Source organism: Ischnura elegans, chromosome 5 (assembly GCF_921293095.1).
Source record: "Ischnura elegans chromosome 5, ioIscEleg1.1, whole genome shotgun sequence".
Taxonomy (NCBI): Eukaryota; Metazoa; Arthropoda; class Insecta; order Odonata; family Coenagrionidae; genus Ischnura; species Ischnura elegans.
The window spans coordinates 124,089,698-124,111,440 of NC_060250.1; the positions used below are offsets into that span (position 1 = coordinate 124,089,698).

At 38.5% G+C, this 21,743-nt stretch overlaps 1 protein-coding gene across 3 annotated transcripts in view; it reads left to right on the forward strand.

Annotated features, from left to right (window-relative positions):
* The window catches only part of LOC124159522 (sodium- and chloride-dependent neutral and basic amino acid transporter B(0+)-like), an 82,719-nt gene that overhangs the window by 52,520 nt on the left and 8,456 nt on the right, over positions 1–21,743 (forward strand). The window contains exons 1-6 of one of the 3 annotated variants that reach the window (XM_046535390.1): positions 6,282–6,501; positions 7,592–7,709; positions 18,676–18,807; positions 19,528–19,670; positions 19,749–19,810; positions 21,047–21,139. In XM_046535390.1, the coding sequence (XP_046391346.1) occupies positions 6,463–6,501; positions 7,592–7,709; positions 18,676–18,807; positions 19,528–19,670; positions 19,749–19,810; positions 21,047–21,139 (587 nt within the window). In that variant the 5' untranslated portion in view covers positions 6,282–6,462. Of the gene's footprint in view, positions 1–6,281; positions 6,502–7,591; positions 7,710–18,675; positions 18,808–19,527; positions 19,671–19,748; positions 19,811–21,046; positions 21,140–21,743 lie in introns of those variants that run through there. The other 2 variants (XM_046535388.1, XM_046535389.1) reach the window with 2 other exon arrangements.

Consider the following 21,743-nt stretch of genomic DNA (forward strand, 5'->3'; position numbering starts at 1 on the left):
ATTAATGACCCTTTCACCGCAACATTAAAGCAAGTATCCAAAAAAATCACTCCCAAACGTGTTATCCTCGATATGAAGAAATTTAAGTTTAAGAAATTTTACTCCGACAATGCCGGCCAATTACTCCAGGATCATGACATTCAACAGCGTACTCAATGTCGGTCTCTCTTTTCCCGTGGGTATTATGGATAGGAAACATATTATTTCTGAGTGATTTCCGGCCACAGAAGTCTATTCCGCGAATATAGGTCAGTAAGATCCCACAAAAATTTATAGATAACAAACTCAGTTATGTCAGATAAAACGCGAACGTATTCAGCTCTGATTATTTTTTCCTTCTCTGATTTCGTCCAATGAACTTCAGCTGAACTCGATTGCACGGTTCGAGTTTTTCTGACTGCGTCCGCAATCATTTTTTCACAATTAAACCGCGGTATTTTCATGTTACTAACGTTTTAAAATTCTCTCAATTGTGTATATCCATATCCAGCCATAAATCTGAAGAATTAAAAACACAGAGGAAAAATGTTGAACACGACACTTATGATAAAACCAACAGTAATTATAATCAGTCCGTTTCACTTCCTATGCTTTTCCTCCGCTTCGTTTTAATATCGTCTCGTGCAAACTACAAAAAATTGATGCACGAAATTTTGGAAAGGAAACCATATTTTTTTAATAGCGTTGATGGTTATGAGATAGTAGTTATTGGACAATTCACCAAACATTGAAAACTAATTAGCTAAGTGATCGATGAGTGCTTCTTTTCATTTCATTTGTTTCATTGAATAAAATAGCTATTTGCATTTTCCGTAATTTGTGGTAGAGCTTAACGGTGCAGAAACATGGACACTTAGGAAGGAGGACGAGAAAATATAGTAGGCCTTCAAGATGTGGTGTTGAGGAGAATGTAGAGGGCGAAGAGGATTGAGAGGAAAGGGAACTACGAAGTGCTAGACATGGTGGGCGACGATAGGAAACTTCTCGACGAGATGCGGAGGATATAGAAGGATTGAAGGAATAATGAGGAGGGAGGGATATTTTGTAAAATGATAAGTTAATCGATTAAAAAAAGGGAATAGGCCGTAGCATGAAGTGAGGAGGGAGCTTCCATATGGGAGAGGAGACAGGCTGAGCCAACTCGCTAAACGCTCCACGTAAACCAACCAACCAACCTAACCCGATAAAATTTTTCATCACGGTGGAAAATATGCCACTCTGGCGAGAGAGTGCTGAAGACTTTGCAATTATGGAGTCGCCATAAGCTTGGAAGCGGTACAGTGCAGTAAAAATGAATTTGGAGGCTTCTAGAGGGGAATGTCCTTCGAGAGGGCGATGTGTGTGAAGCCTGACATGGGCGCAATGAGGCAATCCCAATGGCGTGGGATGGTGCTTGCCCGCTGCAATAATCCCTTGCTTGCGGGATCCCCCGTGCTGCTCCACACTTCGCCACGAGAGAAGTCCTTAAACCTTCCGTCTCCCACTTTTCTAACGACTATGCACCACTTGGAGATACGTTGCATTTTGAAGTCAGGTCGGATGAGACACTCCGGGGACTATAAGTGAGAAAGACAACGGAAAGAAATTACGTGATTGATATACTCAAAAGATTGAGAAGTGATACCGTGGTAGTTCGACGTATTAAAATGAAACATAATTGCATTTTTCCACGAGTATTTTAATGCGTAGGACGCGTTTCAGCGAACGGAGCCGTCATCTTGTACAATACCTTATACCTTGTATCCATCCTCTGGTACAAGATCTTGTACCAGATGATGGCTCTGTGAGCCGAAACGCGTTATTCGCATTAAAATAATTGCAGAAAAGTGCAAGTACATTTTTTTTAAATACCTGATCGATATCATAACTTGAGCTATGAAATATTAGCTATTTCAGACTTTAAATTGATTCTTTGAAAAATCGCTCAATTAAAACTGCCATCAAAGTATATTTATGTAAAAATTATTGCTAAAATGAACGGTAAAAATTCAACTAAATTTATGCACATATGTATAAGTAACAAAATAAAAAGTTTCTACCACTTAATTGGTTTCAAATAAATGAATACTCCTAATCCAGAAAACGGAAATGTGTCTTTAAATAAAGCTATTTTATCCGAGAAACTCACCTCGTTCAAGTTTTGAGGCATTGGTAAACGAGATATTCCCGTGATATTTACGATCAGAAGAATCCCAGAAGTTTGGATATTTTTTTCGCACTTGAGAATTTAAGTATGAATGTCAAATACATTTTGTCACTCACAGGTCAAATGATTATACGCGCTTTACATACAATGATCATATAATGGAAAACTTCGCTCGCACTGCTAGATATACTTCATTTGGTAAAAATCAAGCGTCATGAATTACATGGCCAAACACCAATATTCATAGACAGTGTAATTGCCTGGATTTTAGTATCATACTCTATCCAGTAAAGTAGCCGTTGAAATGAGCAAACACCCATTATTTATACCCTCAATATTTTCTCGCTGAATAAAATTTCAACGTTGCGGAGAGGCTACACTTCCTACTGCACCTATCAAATACATTTCGAGGAAATAAAAGAATCCGATATAATCGCTCGAATTTTAGGTAAACCACATCATCGCTCCAGTGAGATGAGATGGCTCACGGCAATCACAGATGCTAAAAGATGATTTCACCGTTTAATAGACATGGAATGATGAATGAAAAATTGCAGTGCTCGGGGAGAGAGAAAAAGTGATTTTTCACTAACATTAAAAAGCACTTCTACCTCCGAACGGTGAACGACCACAAACCACCTGAGATTGGAATTTTGGGGTAACCACGACAGCGATTTTGCGGGGAAAAACGATTATTGCATTCTGACCCGTGGTTATTGTTGCCAAAACATACCCACCATTACAAAACCCTGAATGAAAGGAGAAATCAGATTTGATTCCAAATTTAGCGGAAAAAATAAAATTCTGGTCCATCTGAACGTGGAAATTTCCTTGAACTGGAAATGTAAAACATTTATAGAGAACCTCACCAGGGCGATATTGCAATAAGAGTTGAAAGCTACTAAGGGGTTTCAAGAAGGAAATAATAACCTGATACACTGCTTTAAACACGAATCTGTAGCTTGCGTTCCTTAAAAAATTGTGTTGAGTTCGATAAATGGGAGAATGACATGAGAACAGCAGAAAAAATCTCCATCACTCTAATAAAGTGTCAATATTTCCCACAAGGGATGCGACACATCTACACGCCTAGTTTCACACTAAGATAAGTTTTTTGGATAAGTAAACAGAAAAACATTTCATCAGTCAACACAGTTTCTTATCTAGCTTTAAGAAATGGAGTATCAATACGAATGATCTATCCAGCTGACGTTTTGGGAAATAGTGGTAAACAAGATTGACAAGTCATTAACATTATCTCATAAAAAAACGAAATGTACGCCCTTAAATTCTTTTTCATTAAAATTGATGCGATAATACGTATGAAATGCATTTATATTTAATGCGGATGCATATTTACTTTCATAAAGAGTCTTACTCTTTACTTCCAAAATATGAAATAAATAATTAATCGGCAAATGACTCAATTTGAAACCAATGCGAGCTAATTGTATTGCTACAATTATTTAAAAAGCATCTGATGGGCAAATATACTTTTGTACTTTCCTCGGGTAATTCCACAACAGGATAACGACCCACTGTAGTTAAACTGTTCATTGTCAAGACATGATTCCATGTAAACTTTTCATGAACTCCACTGCATATTAAGCATGACCGCTTTCTAAGCCCATCACCAAAAACTACATGTACACTCTCCGAAGAGTCACAATTGGGCGATGAATTTGTATTTGTTGGAGCCGATCGGAAAATGAAAGTTTAGAATATTGCACTCTGCATAAATTCACATCAATGCGGGGTGAACGTATAGCTTCAAAAAAAACAGTTGATAAGGGAGAGATTTTATAGAGTATATTTTTCACAGCAAAATTTCATTAAACTGTTTTGCGGCATCAGTCACCGTTGATCGTGACCGAGTTCACTACCGTGACTCTGAAATGAATTACGGTACGTTCACTGCGCTCATTAATTATGACCTATATTTTTAGCCTCCGCGAAAATTTTCCACGCCGGAATTATTTCCAAAAACAAACAATTCAATAAACCGGGTACAGTCACCAGTCAAAGCGGGTGGATTTAAATGTCGAATGGGGGAGGAAAACGCCCCATTTGACTCAAGAGGAATTTTAAGCACGACATTTTTTATTGTTCCCAAAGAAACGCTCGAGAAAGAGTAGCTTTACCGTGGGAAGAAAAATGTATATACCGAGAAAATAGAAAAACGATACCTACGTAAGTACATGCGTGGATTTTGTGTTTAGCATTAATACAAGGTGTACTCCGAAAAGTCTACGGAAATGGAGCCTATCAGCCAGTGCCTAACACGAGAAAAATACGTCAACTAAATTATTAAAAGCTGTCATTACTGCGTTCTCCAACGGAAGTCTTCATTTCACCAGCTCAAAATCCAACGCTTACTCGTTTAGCAAACGCACACAAATCCTCGGCGAGCATGGTGGCACAGCGGAAGGAAAGTCTCTTCCCTGAATAACACACTCTTGTGGAATATTCTGGGCTGAGCTCTACCCACACCTATAAAAACCGGCATACTGGATGAATCACCGGGTGAGGGATGAATCTAGCGTGAAAGTGTCTCGTTATATGTATAATTTTCTCACGGCCCGATCCCCAGTTTTATCGAGATGCAAGGCATACCGCATCCTAATCGCATTCACGAAAAGTTGGGCACCCACGCGGACAATATGTCACTTCTCGGCCTTTAATTTCACGGATTTAGGGGAGAATTAAAGCCGAGACGGTGGAAGAAACTGAAGTCCAATGCATTATGATACAGCGTAGTTTTAAAAGCGTAATATTTTCATCCATTGGGCGAAATTAAGACTTTAAAGGCCTCTCTTACATTTTACCTGCAATCCGAGCTCTGGGAGGTGAGAAAAGTCCACTCACGCGGCATTCGAACCGGCGACCTCCGGGTTAGCACTGAGTTTTTATTTGCCACTTTTTTACTTTTTTTCTACCGAGACCGGCAATCATAAACCGTTGATAAGTTTTTTTTCATTTAGTAAGGACTAGGGATGGACGGATCCAGGATTTTTTTCGGATCCGGATTCGGATCGGATCCTAGATTTTCGGAGCCGGATCTTTCGGATCGGATATTTTCGGATCCAAATGCATTTTCCTGCAATTCCTGCTATTGAACGAAGTAATTGTTCAAGTTTATTCCTGGTACGTACAACCGAAGAAATTCTTTTTAGATTTTCATATACATTCTAATATTTTTATAAATTAAAAATAATTTTTATAGGCTTTCAAGTTGGTGTTTTTAACATCTTTACATGCTCATGACTTAAGCTGTTACGCTTGGGTTTGGAAATGAAAATAGGAAAAATCTTCGGATAAGCCACTGACCAGTGGCGTAGGACAAGAATCGCATGCGACGGCACATTCGAAGAGAGAATCGGAACTCTTTCCACCCTTGTGGGGCGTTGCATTTACTGAAGCTATTATTTAAAAATTCGGATCCAGATCCGATGTCTTCCGCGACTTTGGATCCGATGAAGGGCAATATCCGCGGATATTTGGATCCGAGGTATCCGATCCGACCATCCCTAGTAAGAACTAAACTAGAGATAACAGTTGCGGTATAAAAACAGCATCTCCGTTAGCAATATACACAGAGAATAACAATCTCGGCTCCAAACCTTTTTAAAATACCACATCATCCAGTTAAAACAAATGTGTATTAGAGAACGGAGATGTATCGTTTTCGATAAATTGCCTCCGATCGTTGCCCATCGTGAAAAGGCGTTTTGAGTGCTTCGCGCTGCTGAAATGTGGGGCTTCAGGCGTCTTCGCGAGTAGAAGACAAGAACTTGCGTGATTTCACTCTCGCGTGCATACATGTCACGGGCACACGAGCGCAAGTTAGAGCTAGAATAGAGGCATTTTAAATACGACTTTTAACATTCCTCCCTTCGGAAAATACTCAAGAAAGACCCATTTGATCGTGGGAAACCTTTGAAGGCGAAGAGGTTTACGGTATAATCCCTACCTCAACCCACGCGTAAAAATAAGGTAAAAAAAGGACGGCGGGGAAAAATATGCCCATGCCAGCCACGAATGGAAGCCAGCGAGGATACAAATTACGTTAAGACAGATTTTGTCGCCCTGATATTCATAGTGCGGTCACGAGAGACAGTCAGTTTGGACGATTGCTCGCGGGAAGACAGATGAAGTGCCAGTTCGCTGCTCTCCTGTTATTTTGGAAGTATGCAAGTGCAACATGACCACAAGGATTAATGTGACCCATAATTCCGAAGTTCAGTGAAACAACACGTGGGATACTAACGTCATCATCCCTGAGCAATGTCAACTTAGCTGTGCGGGAGAAAAAGAAGATGATGTTACTACTGTACAGAATCAAGAAAACAGAATGGGTAAATTCCTGTCATCCCTAATATTGAAGAGAATAACCGCAGATCTTAGTGCAATTTGTTAGTCACACCCAATTCCACTCAATGTGCAAAACTTCCGCTTTGAAAAAAATCATTTGCCTTGATCGAGATCCGAACCGGAACCCCCGAATGTCTCCCCAGCCGTAAATATATTATTTGTATAGCGTGACGATTTTCATGCCAATTTTTCAAAATTCATACTTCCGTAAACAAATAAAATTGAAATCAGCTGTACAAAACTTTAAGCGAATCGGCGAAACGATTCGAAATAGAAAATATGCAAAAACTCAATTTAAAATTTACGTGTGATCTTAACATGCCTAATTCAACTTTTCATGGATGAAAACTGATGACACCTTCTTTTACACTCTTCACTTTATGGACACAGTCTTCCATTTATGGGAGAATTTCAAAATGGTACATTCAAAGTTATTTCTAGAGTCGTTCTTATATTCAATTTCGATGTTTTTATGCGAACCGTAGCATTTACAAAAATATTGAGAGGCTTGGGTTTAATTAAAAAAAAAAAACATTTTTAATAAAACAATCACGAAAAAGTGTCATGTAAGTCAAAGTAAATTTTGGTTATCACAAAAATAATTTCTGAAAAAATACCATATTGAGCGATATGTATGGACTGAGCAGGTCCTCCGGCGATCAATGTGCCAATGAACTCCCTGACCTAGGAAACAAATGAACATGATCCTTGAATACATGGTCCGTAAATAAGGACCATGCAAATGATGAATGGGGACGAAAGAGGATCCAAGTCGTGACTTGGGGGTTTTCAAGGAATCAATCTGCTCGGCCAGATACTCGAGCACGGTTGAGTAGTGATAATACTTGAATTTATTCATTTCAATGTCATTGTACGTGAATAGTCAATTAGAACCTCTAACGAAATAGTATTTACAAATCCACTTCAGGTAGACAAAAAAGAAAATTGTGGCACTGAGAAATGGCAGAATTTACCCTCAATGACTGCTACTTATACCGAAATAACCACTGATGAAATTAGTTTTTCAAGTGAATTTTATCTGCTTTGATGGCTAATTTTGCTTTCTCTCCTCAGTTTCAGTTCTACTTCTCATGGACGCAAAACACGGACGCCTACCTGGTGGCCATATCCCTGGCATTTGGACTTGGAAACCTGCTGCGACTTCCCCGCATTGTGGCGCTCAACGGAGGAGGTAGCTATTGCTATTCATACTCTTCACACTTAACTCGATTTATGTTTTTGTTCCCCAGCGTAACCCGACCGGCCTATATAAAAATTTAAATATCCAATCGTTCGGATTTCATATAGTAATTTAGAAGGACGAATCATTTAAAAAAACAATGTCATATCACCTTGCTACTAGTTGATTCGATATTCTTTTATCACCTGTTAAGGACGCCTGTGTAAAATATGTTGTACCACACCTACCCTCATTAAAATTTGTATCGTGTATAAAATTAATTTGCATGTTATCGCAGTCGCTTTCGTCAATATCCAGAATTTTTAGAAAATGAAACGAGTGAAAAATCCTAAATTTGGTGAAAATCCGACAAAATATTTGCCATTCGATAAAAGTGTACTGTTACCGAATTTTTATAATTTTTGCCTTAAGAAGAGTATTATTTACAACTTGACAAGTAATTTTTTGGCATTAATTGCTTTGAGGCAATCACTATAAAAAGATAGAACACACAAACTATTCTCGATATCACTCACTACCAGATATATCCTTAAATCATTTAATTTATACATCCATTTAGCGCGAAAAGTTAGCTACAGGGTTAATTAATGGGACTGATAGTAATAACTCTATACAGCCAAATAACTCAAAACCCAAACGTATATCAGAACTTTGCATGGCTCAACGAAATAATTGGTTTTAAAAATTATGATAATAATTGATAAGATAAATTATATTTTTTTATAGAATGAGATGAATAGGCAAATCCAGAACTTGATTACTAACGTAAAAAAATGTAAGATAAAAATTTCATCGGTACGTGAAAGAACTGCGTTTTCACATTGTTTCCAAGTTTTGTTGTGAGACTAGTCGAGTGACCGACAAACTTATCAAGTCACTCTTCATACAACGGCATCGTCAAAGATGATGGCCATCGCCGCACGAGGGATTTCACGTCGTTAAAAAGTTCTTGCAATGCCTAGCGGAATCAGAGTAACCCGTCATAACCAACGCTGCTACGGTCGTTAAAGGCGGAGTCGTGATTGCAACGGGCAATAAAAAATAAAGGATTTACGAGAGTGCCTATTTCATTTTTCAAGTTAAAAGCAATTGTGATTGCTAAAACGAGGGACATCCCAGCTCTTCTACCTATTTTCAGAAAATTGGCCTGTGGCAAACAGACATGGTGAAACCTCATTCTATTAGGTACGCGAAGAAGCAGCTGAGAAGTTCTTCATAATTTATTTAATGCCGAACTAGACAGAAAATTTGCTGTTAAAATACGGGAAGCAATCTTTGATAGGATTTCCGTAGAACTAAATCCAGGAAGCGACGTAACGTTTATTTCGGCGAGGTGGATTTACGTACACTTTAAGACAGAAATCCTATTTAAATGCGAGAATAAACTATCCACTCCGATGTCGCCCATTTTTAAAGCCGAAGATATTAGAACCGGAGCTTTCTATCCTTTTTCATTGATTGATATTTGATTTTTCACTGAGTGGATCATAATTCGACTCGTGGGAGCAAATATTAGTTCCTTTCGAGTAAGCTCGTATTTGAGATGCATTGATTCTGATGAGCGTGTGATTTCAATATCTAGTGTAGCAGAAAGTGCTACGAATGTAGGTGCTAACCTTATAACTTTCGTATTTCAAGCATTGGTTACTGACTCCGTGACAGTGCTTCGATACATTGATTCTGACTTATTCATTCCTCGACTCTGACTTCTTACAAAGATAGAGATGTTTCTTCACACAATATCGCGTACCAATAGGTGTACTCAGAGGAATAAAGGTTCATTTTCACTCATGAATACTATTTCTTATATTGGCGTGCGCGTATGTCATTTAAATTAAAATTCACTCACTCTTTAATCAAACTAGGATTGAATAAAAAATACGCCGAATGTCGTCGAGACGGTTGAATTAAAATCTGTTTACTCACACAACTTAGACGTATATTAAAGAAGTGCCTCCTTTATCAGATATTCTCACTTTTGCCATGCAGTAAAAACACAACATTGGCAATAGGTTTCACAAGAATTTAAATGTTACACAAAGTAAACCACTTATAATATGTGCGAAAGAAACCTCAGCTTTACCTTGGAAAGGTTCAAATTTTTTTCAAAGTTTCAAAAAAACGAGTAAGCATCACTGTGATTCTGATATTCACTTTAAATGAATAATTCTTCAATACAACGTCATTTGCGCAAAATTTTCGAGAATGATATGGTATCAGAGGCACTAATAAAATGTTTAAGGTAAATTTACTCTTCTTTTTAGGAAGAATATAACACTCTTTGGCGCTACCAAGCCGTTGATATATACCTGTTGATACAAAACTGTAACTACTGGTAAAGACACTTTAATGACGTCACCACTATTTGCGCAACGATCTACCTTGTATTAATGATACTATGACTACAATTTCCTGGAGAAACCGTCCATGAAGAATTGACGAGGACTCGTGCAGCAGGAGACTTAGTTTCAGGGATGCCGACTTTCAAAAAATGTTGGGGGGCCCAAACCGGGGATCTTGCTCCGAAAAATGTTATAAGTAATGAGTTCTAAGTTTTTTACAAGCATTTTAGAAGAGCCATAAGATCAATATTGGAACCCTGATAACTCGAATCTCGATATCTGGACACTCCGGGGAAAATCGACAAGCCTGACACATTTTCTCCTCACACCCATAACGAATTTTTGAGGGGGCTCGGGCCCCCTCAGGCCCCTTGGAGTCGGCGCCACGGCTTAGTTATTTTTACCTCCTTTCATATTTGATATCAAATGTCATACATATTTGATATCATTAAAATGGGCAATAAATACTGACAAAAACGCAGCACATGACATTAGGCATGTGAAAGAAGAGTATTTATGTTGGAAGGAAGGAAGACGAAATTAAAGGGAGGTTAAAAAGCATCTGGCTCTATCTAAGTTCGACATTAAAATTATTGCCACTAATTCCGAAGGAATTCACTTGGAAAAGAAGGACCGTAAGGTAGGACAGGCGCGGAACTACGGGGGCAGAAGGGTCACGTACCCCGGGCGGCATATTTCAGGGGGCGGCAATATTTGAAAATTTTATTTAAAAACTTATCCAATTTTTCTAATTCAATTATTTAAAAATAATTATTAATGTGTGAATTATTTAACAGCAATAAAACTTCTAACTAGAAAATATGCTTCGTGCAATTTCCACTACCGAATCTAAAAAAAAATAGCTTACAGATTTATTGTATTTTAGTGGTGGGGGAATGGGAGGGAGAGAACGAGGGAGGATGAGGGAAGGGGGAGCGAAAAACTGATCTTTGACCCCCTTGAAAAAAAACTCCTAGTTCCGGTCCTGACGAAGGATATCGTCATATAACGATGACGCCATACGGTGACTTCGTCCTTGGAAGAACGTCCGATGGCGGCAAGGTCGCCCAAATTCTGATCGTTTCTTGCTGGCTGGAAGAGGAAGGAGATTCGCGAGGGATTCCACCTTGCCTTGGCCTTACCTTGGATTAGACGCAGCATGCCGTCATCAGCCGAATACCGGTGATGTCACGGGGTTACTCCTCAAAGAGTCATAATGACGCCACGATCACCCTGAAACCAGGATCATCGTATTTTCCAGGATTAAATCCAGCATTCGATTCGGCGAAGTCGGTGTTTTAAGGCCTGGTTACACGATACATCGACACGTACGGGTTAATGTCTAAATGTACGAACGCGAGAATGAACGCCAAAATGCACCGTGTAACCACCCAACTTGTGCGAATGCATGCACAGAAAATAGAACCTGTTCTAATTTGGTTGATGCATTCGCTCATGTTCCGTTCCGGTCCACAAAAATCATTCACGCAAACGTACATATGTTAATATTAACTCGTACGTGTTAATGTATCGTGTAAACAGGCCTTTACAGCGTCCTGATCATTAAACACAGCTGCCGATTTCAGTGATGTTCAGTGCTTCAACTCTAAGGTTTGAAAGGTGCGGGTGGATCTCATCCCGTACTAAGCCAAAGGCGTGTGAATTTCACGCATTTAGACCAGTTCTTTTCCCTAAGCCACCTTTCACTTCGAGAAGTTTTGTTTGGTGGTATCCTTAGGCATCACCGGCGATCTACCTTCGGCATAAAATACCTGTAGGAATAAGAGACACTATAGTGTAAATAATTCTTGTACTTACGATTGTGATATACTTTGAAAAATAAAGAATCCCTAATTTTTTTGTCATACATGATATCATATTTTTATCATATATGATACATTTTTTCAAATTTTTTCCTCGCCCCTTGACAAAAAAATTAGATATTTTTCAAATTATATCACAATCGTAAGTACAAGAATTTTTTCAGCGAGCTTATACCTTCCCAACTTCCAAATCACTTCTAACATGCAGTCTGTGAGGCTAAGAATTTAAGGATCTTAACTCAAGAGCCGACCGCTCGAGGTCGAAGTGACTAAACGAATTCCACAAATCGAATCATTCAGTTAAAGGCGGAAATTACATACAGCGAATGACGGAGTAAATTTGTGCGGATGAAAATAAAATATGTAGCAGAGAAGATATAAATCGAGTGGGAAGCTGCGCCAACTATTTTGACATATTCCGATTACACACTGGTGAAATAATCTCCGAGATCAGAGACAGAAGTGCTTCAAATTAATTGCAGCGTTAACTAAAGTTAATATGTTGACCCAGTGGCATATAATTTTCGGGGGTCCAATGTAAGTTTGTCAATTTATTATAAATAAGGAAATTTCTTGGTATTTCATACTGAAAATGAATCTGAAAATGCAAAATTAAGGACATAATAATAAATGTACAGAAATAAATGCGTATAAACTATAAAGCACCCACTACGATAGTTCTCAGCAGTGGGCGACAGATATCTTAACGTTAAAAATCTCCCTCGTTTCGGGAGTACAGTGGACACGAGCCGCGTGCCTCCTTATATTCGTCTCTTTGTGGTATTAATGCAACCGCAAATAATCTTTGATGCCTCAAAAACAGTAACAGGATGCAACGGAAACTACGAAGAGCGCGGTAACATGAGGACGTAATCTGTAATATAAAGGCTGAGGGAGCAGTAGGTACCTACCTGATGCCTGTAAGAAAAAGGATAATGAGTGCTTTTGATGGAGGTCGAGCGAGCACGCCACTCCTCATCGAAGACGTAGGTTTAGTTTTAGAGGCAAAAGAAGATCTCGTGAAGGCGCTCAATCACCAAGGAAAGATCATAAAGAGTAACGACTTCGCGATAAAAACCACCAGTCAGGCAATGATCTGTGACAGAGAACGAGGAAGTGGCACGGATTTCCTCAGCTGTGGAATCAGAGCCACTAATTTAAAGCAAATTCCGCTGTTTGGGAATCATCATCACCTGCGAACAAATAGGAAAATGAGAAGATTCGATCCAAATCAATTATTCCTAGCCATTTAGGAAATTTTTGGCGATGTTAGAGAGAGATTCCTCTATCACGTTAACAGTAAATACGTTGCTATCTAAAATATTGGTTCCAAATTTTAAAAATAATTTCTTTGGGAACGGTGAGGAGATTGTCCTGGACCCCTACACCACGCCTCTGGGTCGAGCAGCGCATGAGCAAGGAGGAACAATTATACGACAACCACGTCATTTCAGGGCCCCCTCAGATGAAAATATAATCTGCGTGAAGTCATTTGATCGGGTTGATGAGGAACCAAGGGGATCGGGTCGGTGCGGTGGCTAAATTGTTGGCTTCCCACTCTGCGGGCTCAGGTTCAAATCCCGAGGGGCTGATGTGGCGAAGCGCCCAACAGCAGAGAAGGAGATCTCTCCAAGGTGGGAGAACTATAGAGCGTTCCACATTTAGTTGACAGTACGGGCCTTATGGATAACAGTGTTGCCAAGCTTCCGCTCCGCCGGCAGGCATCCTAACAGCGTATGCAACCACACATAATATGGCGCCAAAACGGTTTAGTTCAAAAAGGAGTTAGGGATCGCACGAAAGACTGCGTAAATTAAGGAATTTTTTAGCGTATATTACAATACCTTTGCGGCAGTATAAAAGGAAAAGTCTTTTGTTATTTCATGTACGTACTTATTCAATGCACAAACTGAATAATGAATAATCTGTAATGTAAAAAATAACAATAAATTGAAGGATAATAAAAATTATAGCCGCTCCTGAATGAGACAAAATTTCTATTCCTTCCATATTATGCAATATTTGTTGGCTCTAGCTAGTATTACATGAAAGGCGATTTTGTATAAGACATCATCAATCTTTAATTTTTCTAAATTTTCCCGTACTTGGTTTATTGTTAATTAAAGATCTCTTTTCAAGCTGACATCTTCAAAGCTAATTTCCTTAATGTTCTCTTTCTTTCACCTTGTAGTAGGCAAGGATTCCAATTTCCTTGAGTAATAAGAGGCATTATCTACCACCATAATTGATCCTTCGGGTAAGTTTGCAAGAAGTGAGTGCTCAAACCATCTCTCGTAACACTCGCCACCCACTTCTTCATGCTCATCCATTGAGTTCTTTTTGTACAGAAACACATGCGATGCTCCTTTTATGAACCCATTTTCCGTTCCTGCGTGTATAATTGCAAATCGTCCTCCTCGGGAAGTGGGGGCCAAGCCCAGTATTTAGTCCAGCAAGGAAAGCTTGACGCGGATTTTCTAATTGTTTGTTTCGCAAACTAATGTTCACTATTTGTCCAACATTAATCCAACTTTCGCCTGTTAATACTCTCGTCCTGTGTTCGCGACGATATTTTTTTAGCTGCCTTAAATAATAATTAATTGTGCCACCAACGAATAATATCATCCCTTTCGATAAGGATGATTCTTTTCCCCCTGCGTTCGTACACGAAGCCTATGTCCAAAAGAAGACGATATAGTGTTGTCCTTTTGTAATCTGGGAGAATACTATCCATATTCACCGGGTTTCAGATGGATTTTAAAGTCGGAGGAATAATTTTCACGAAGGATTCATGTACCTTCCTTCTAATTCCCGATCTCACCAAACCGTCGAAAATCACTGCCCTAGAATTTTTGTAAGGCTGTCTAATTTCTTTAGTTTTTGAAGGAGTTACCAATGGACCACGGGAGCTTTCCTTTCTCACTCTGTAAATAGTGAACTCCTAGCACCCAGTAGCCTTCGAAGCTTCTCGGCAGGCCTCACTAATGCTGAGAGATTTCCTTATGTACGAGAAGACTTTGAGCACCAACTGTCTTTCGTGGCTTATGAGCTTCTCACCTTTTCTCCTCTTCTTTGTATCGGACATATTGATTGGGCGTGTTACAGCAGAGATAAGTGTAAAACACACTTCACAATTCTCAAGTTCAATACACCACACAACACTTGTTCACTCCAAAAAAATGCAATGACAAACTGAACGCCTTCGTAAATTCTTCCCTCGGCCCCTTCGGCCTGGGTCGCTTTTGGGGCAGGTTTTATGGTACCCTATGAAAGGAACTCAGAAAAAACCCAAGCCCCCTTTTGTAAATGCGTGCACTGGATGGGGTAGTGTTTGGTACAGATTATGAGATATTCTTTTTCTTGGTTTCCCCGATGGGACCTAAACACCCAAGGTGAAAGAGTCTTACTTCCAAGCCGCTTGCTTACTTTCGTGTATCAATGTATTCAGATAAAAACACTGCTGTTACGACGTATAAGTAGGTATTCTCTGTTTAGGATATCAAACGAATACATAAATACATTTCATAGTATGCATTGACAAAAAACTCCTTTTCCGCCCGAGAATTTTCCCTCTGCGCGCAAGAAAAAGCAAGAAGCCCGCCCAGCGGCACCGTAATATTTTTTCTTAAGATCAAAACCTTGTAACTCGCTTCAGAATTGATGTAAGTCAATGATTTTTTCACCAAAAATAACCTTGTAGTTTTCTCCACATTTGGTACGCAGCATATAGGGACCTACGACGTAAGAAACGTAAGTTAGTAAGCGACTACTTTTTACCTTGCAAAAATCAAAATTTTCTTGTCCTAAAGTGTGTTACGTCGGCATAACAACATTAAAACTCAATATTTGTACAATTGGTGAAGATCTTCAAGCAGAAAATAGTGTGAAGAATTTTTTGCAAAAAAATTCAATTCAATACAGTCAACGGTCAGGCAGAAATTGCGAGAAGAAGATAAAGTAAAAAAATACACGTTTCTGACGGAAATTTACGGAAATGTTTTTTATAGCTTTTGTTATAATTTTTATCGAAAAACTATTGGCGCCAATGAATGCAGCACCTTTTTCTACATTAAAATAAAATTTTTAATCAGTGCATAACGCAACTTTAATTTTCGTGCTGTTGTTGACAACACCGCGCTCCTGGCCTTATGGAGATTAACATGGGAAACGATTCTCCATAAGAGCTACTGTCAACTAAATGTGGAACGCTCTATAGAAGGCATTATATTGGCACTGGAGGCCGGCGAACATTTCTTGTTTTAACCCTTTGTAACCAAGAGCTGTTTCTGGGAGATATCAAATTTCACTGAGAAAACTTGAAAATTTTACACTCAATGATAATTAACCTGGCAGCTAAATATTTCATCATTAAAATTTACACCACAAAATAATATTTAGTTAAGATATCTCCTAAATAGAGCTGAAAGTTTAAACATTGTTCATGTTGCATAGAAGCAACATTGGGTTATAAAGGGTTAAGAAAGGTTTTAGTGAAATCTCGCCCTGTTTGTGCATTCCGCACCTTTTTGATCCCCAAGTCCAGTGGGGGTTAAAGACTAATACATGATTTCTCTCCCTGGACATCCTTTTTACCGTTAGCCTAAGTTTCGTTTGAAGGACGCTGCACAAACCCTCACCAGGATCCCGGCCAGGGCATACCTACGTGGCCAAATTGAACTTCACGATGTCTTTTACCAAATTTTAGTATCTGACGCACATCGAAAATTTTACAGAGTTAAGAGTTGCCCCAACCATAATTGTTTTGCCCGGTTGCCTAAGGGCGATAGTCAGGCGCCTGCTATCAAAATTTTCATGGTTCATGGACATAGGTGGATCTAGGGGGGGAGGGCGAGGGGTCACGTGCCCCCCCCCCCAAGACCCTTAAAAATATGCAAGATTTTCAATAGGTCCCGTTATCATTGCGTTCGTTTTGTATTACGGGGTATCCTTGTGACCCCCCCAGAACAAAATCCTGGATCCCTGCCTTTCATGGAGATTAAATGACAAATGAATCGTCGACGAAAATAGCAGAACGAAGAATTCTCATCGGAAAAGCGGAGGGAACGAAGACACATTTAACGAATGGAGGCAATTGTAGGAGATAGATCACGATAAAAATAATTAAAGATGTCGGCCTAGGGTCAGAGGGGGTTGAGGGTGGGAAGTTAGCGGGGAGAGGGGAGGAAGAGACAAGCCCCCCTTCCCTCATTAATTCCACGGGAAAGAGAAAGGTGATAGTGGTTTTTAGACGCTCACAGGGAGAGTTTATGGCACAAGTTGTGCTATTGACGAAAGTTTTAGAGGGATATAAAAAAATGGGGAGAAATTAAATATATATGAAAAAATTTTGACTGCATCTATATAGGTTTTTCATAAAAGAATGATGTAGTTTTGAACTGGGTTTAAATGAAAAAAAAACTTACAGTGTATATTATTTTCTTTATCGATTTTGTCGTCTCAAACAGTTTATATAACGCAATTAATAAATTTCATTACGTGCACCCTAGGTCACTCGACAAGAGAGAAATCCGACGTCGACATTAGCCTACTCCTAACGAAAGGTACCGTTGGGACCGCGGCTTATTGTCCCATCTGATGGAAAGAGAGCTGCACTTTAAGTGCCCTCTTCAAAGTAATCAAGCTGGGATCGGGCAGCCTCTGAAAAATTTCTCCCACCCTACCCCTACAATTTTTCCTATCGATTACTGAAACCGTACCATTATTTTATGTTTACTCTGTATTTTAATCAATTTACGATAGTTTATGTTTTAATTTCATTATCTCTGGTGCACTCTAGCCTTAACACGACGCAGCCGTGAGCAAAACTTGAGAATGACTAAAAATCGTGGAAGATTAATAGTGATTAACAGTCAATGAAAGAAGTAGCGGCGGTGTGGCGTGATCGGGGTCCCTCGAATGGGGCTCAAGAGGGGCCCTCCTTCCCGGGGATCCTGCCCCGGAAAATTTAGGAAATCGCATGCCCGGAAATAAATTGTTACGCCATTTTGGCTCTTAAAAACCAGATAGAAGTTAATGAAAAATAAATTTTGTACAAAACAGTATCGTGAAAAGTGAGAATTTCAGGCCTCAGCGATTGCTGGCCAGCCGACCTAGCCAAGAATCGCTGAGGGCAAGGCCAGGGGTCATAACATCTAGATCAGTCAAATGACCTCAGGAAATAACTTTGGATTAAGATGGCTTGGATTTAAAAAGGCAGTAATACATCCAAAAATCAGGAGATTCGGGTCTGAAGCCCAGTGGTCAGTCAATTGATTGTTCGGTAGAGATTTTCTTGCTTGGGATTTAAATCTATTCACCCGAGACTGCAAACGGAGTCACTTGGGTTAGTAGGAGAGCTGAGTCAAACCAATATTTGGATTGTTGGCTTATGATGATGATGCTCAGGTCTTTTAAATAAATTAAATTGATTTTCAAATGTGGTAGAAATACTATAAAAAAATAAGATTACCAAATAGTAAATACATAAAAATATGGTGGATACATGAGAGAATCTCCTACTGATCAAAGTGCATCAGGATTGACTAACTGGGCATATGTTAGTTATTGTTTAACTCAAATCAAGTAAATTATGTGGAAATTGCAATTACTGTGAAAACATTTTAGTTCATGAGCAAAAACATGATATGGGAAACGGTAACCACAATTCAATATGATCAATAAGTAATAACAATAACTTAGCAATATGTTTAACGATACTGAGGAGAATTTAAAGATAAAGAACTCTAACAGATGCACAACTTATAAATGTACAATCAATACTTTTTTCAACAGGTCTGTTTATGATAGTCTACATATGCATTACCTTACTCTTCGGAATCCCTTTGGTGTTCCTGGAAATAGGCCTTGGCCAATTCTGCCAGCAGGGAACAACTAAATTATGGCATGCTGTCCCACTATTCAAAGGTATGTACTGACTTTAATTGCGGGTTAAAGAGACTAATCATATGCTCATCAAGCTGTCATGGTATTTCATGTATGGTATATGTCACTAGTCTACCTGCCTGGGCAATAACTGTAGTCATCTATAGATGCAACCCCAGAAAATCGTGCACTAGCTACTTAGAATGAGGGCCTAGGCCCTCATTCAAACAAGAGATAACACAGACATTACCTTGACAGTATAGTTTTATGAAATAATGAATTATGTTTATGGACATCAAAACTTATTAACTCAGAATAAAATTGAAATTCAGCATAATATGAGGAGGAAACATTTACAAAACATACCCTTGCACCTTTGAAAGCAATTGAAAGAGCTCTCTCCCTATCCCATAGCAGTAAAAATTAATAATAGCATGATTGGTAAATTTAGTATAACTAATGGAAAATTGACCACGAAAACATTAACGAAAATAATCTTTACTGGATAAAAAATGAAATAATTTTGTGACTGAGGTTTGAATGAGGATTAATACTTTATACGTACTTGTATGTACGACAGTGGCAGTTTGTGAAAGAAAGGATACCTATGTAAAATTATAGATATGATGGTGGTACGGTATGCATTATTTTAGCGTTTTCATGATAAGACACTAATTTACATACTGTACTGAAAATTTTAAATATCATTTAATTTCTATTATTACACTACATGTACTTACTTGAAATCTACTCTCATTACAGGCGTTGGATTTGTGAAACTGGTGGCATCCTTCCTCATGTCCATCTATTACCCTATGCTAATGACAATAGCACTCTTCTACCTCATTTGGTCAATAAGAGGACCCATACCATTTGATGACTGTCCCAAGAATGAAGAGGATTTGGTTAGTTCCTTCCTCTGCTCATTTAATGTTAAAGGTCACAGATTATCATTAGCGATTCTACTTCTCTCCACTCAATAGAATTCACTATTTCAGGTCACGACCATTATGAGCATCGGAGGTCAAGGAGAGGAATGCCTCAGGTAAAAAAAAACTTCACTCAACTTCTGCTGTAACATTCACAACCAGAGTAGGATAAGGGACACAATATCATAACTGTATAGCAAATATGAATTTAAAAATGTACACCAAGAACGACACACACAGAGCATTCAAATATTATTCTGGGTTTCAAATTCTGTTCTCAGCAATGAGAAGGACTCACATTTTAGGCAATGCATATACTATTAGATAACTCCTAAACCTTTTCCAAGTATGTAGATACATATGTGCTTGCATCATGAGAATTAAATCAGCAGTGGTGGGGGATGATCAAGAAGCTTAACCCCTGTAATATTTCAAACCCTGCCGCGTAAACGGCGGTGAAATATACAAGAATCTCCCTCGCGTTGCCATCCTTGATGGACCGCGAGGGCCTAACAGCTAGTGCCATGAGCCTTGGTATAATTGCCATGGGAATTAAAGAACCTGGATAGCATAGTGGTCTGCGCAGTGGCCCGGGGAGCCAAAGGTCCGTGGTTCGATTCCCGGTCGAGGGGAATTTTTCTCATGGCAATTCTTGTAGCTTAACCCCATCCTCTCTCTCATTATAGAGAGGCAGTTCAAGGTTGTGACAAGATTCTCAAGTTCAAATTCCCTGACTTTGCCTGGACAAAAGTTTTCATCAGTCATTACTTTAACTCAAACTTCAATTAATAATACATAGCATTTTCACTTGGCTTAATTAATCACAGCCAACAACAAGTATGAGTCAACAGCCCAAGCCCGAGAAATACACATCATAGTTTTTTCACAGATTATTCATAGCAGCTTGCATTAGAGTCTAATTTCTAAGACGGAAGCATGGCAAAGTTGAGCTCAGAGAACAAGAATTGGTTGCTAGAATTTTTTGGACGTAAAAGGGTATTTCATAAATTTGGTGATCAAATATAAAAAATGCTATGCAATGCATTTTATTAGCATGCAATTTCATTCCAAAGATATCACATATTTCTGTATCAAAGGCACAAGCCTTTACCAGCTGACAGAGAGGCATTTTTTTCATTTGCGTATCATGACATAAATTTTCACCGCCACTTAAGATTCCCTGATTTTCCTGACCCACTTCAAATTCATGTCTTTAATTTTTAATTGTAGGGGTAAGATTATAAAAAAATGTCCCCTCAATTGATATTCGAGGAATTCAGTGATATTTTGCAAATCCAAAACATAAAATCAAGAAATATAATTAACTAAAGACCCAAACATTTCTTTTTCAGGAGCACTATTTTAACTCCAAATCAAACAGATGGGCCATGGTTTGCTGTTTACATAGCTTTCATCTTCTTTATATGGTGCATATTTTGCTTATGGTATGTATGAGACATTTTTAGCATCTAAATTTAACATGCACCGGAGAATATGTTTAATTTTAGATTTTTGGAGACTATGATACATCTTTCTAGTTATCAGGACACTAATTATGATAATAATAAATAAGATGTTGCCACATGAATCAGACTATCTTTTGAAATAGAAACAAATCGAATCTCTTAAATAAAACATTTTTAATCAAACAAATAGAGTTTACACCTTTTTATATTAAATAAATTTTGAATCTAAATAGAGGAGCATGGATAGATTGAAGATATTAAAATGATTTCAGAGAACAACTTATCAAAGATAGGTCTACTATTTTCCATGATTATTGCTAAAATTGGTTTCAAATATCAAAGAGCAACGGCAAGAAGCTGGGAATTCTAAACAATCTTGATTTAATCATCTTTTCACCATTTAGGTATCATGGAAACCTGATATGCTGGAAAATTTAATTAATATATTCTTTGAGAAACATAATTTGTTTATATCGACCTGGAAAGATTTTAGGCAAAAGTTATTACACTCAGCAGTAGGTAAAAGAATAAATGCTACATATGACTTTCACCTAAGATAACAACAGTGGCCAAACATGACATT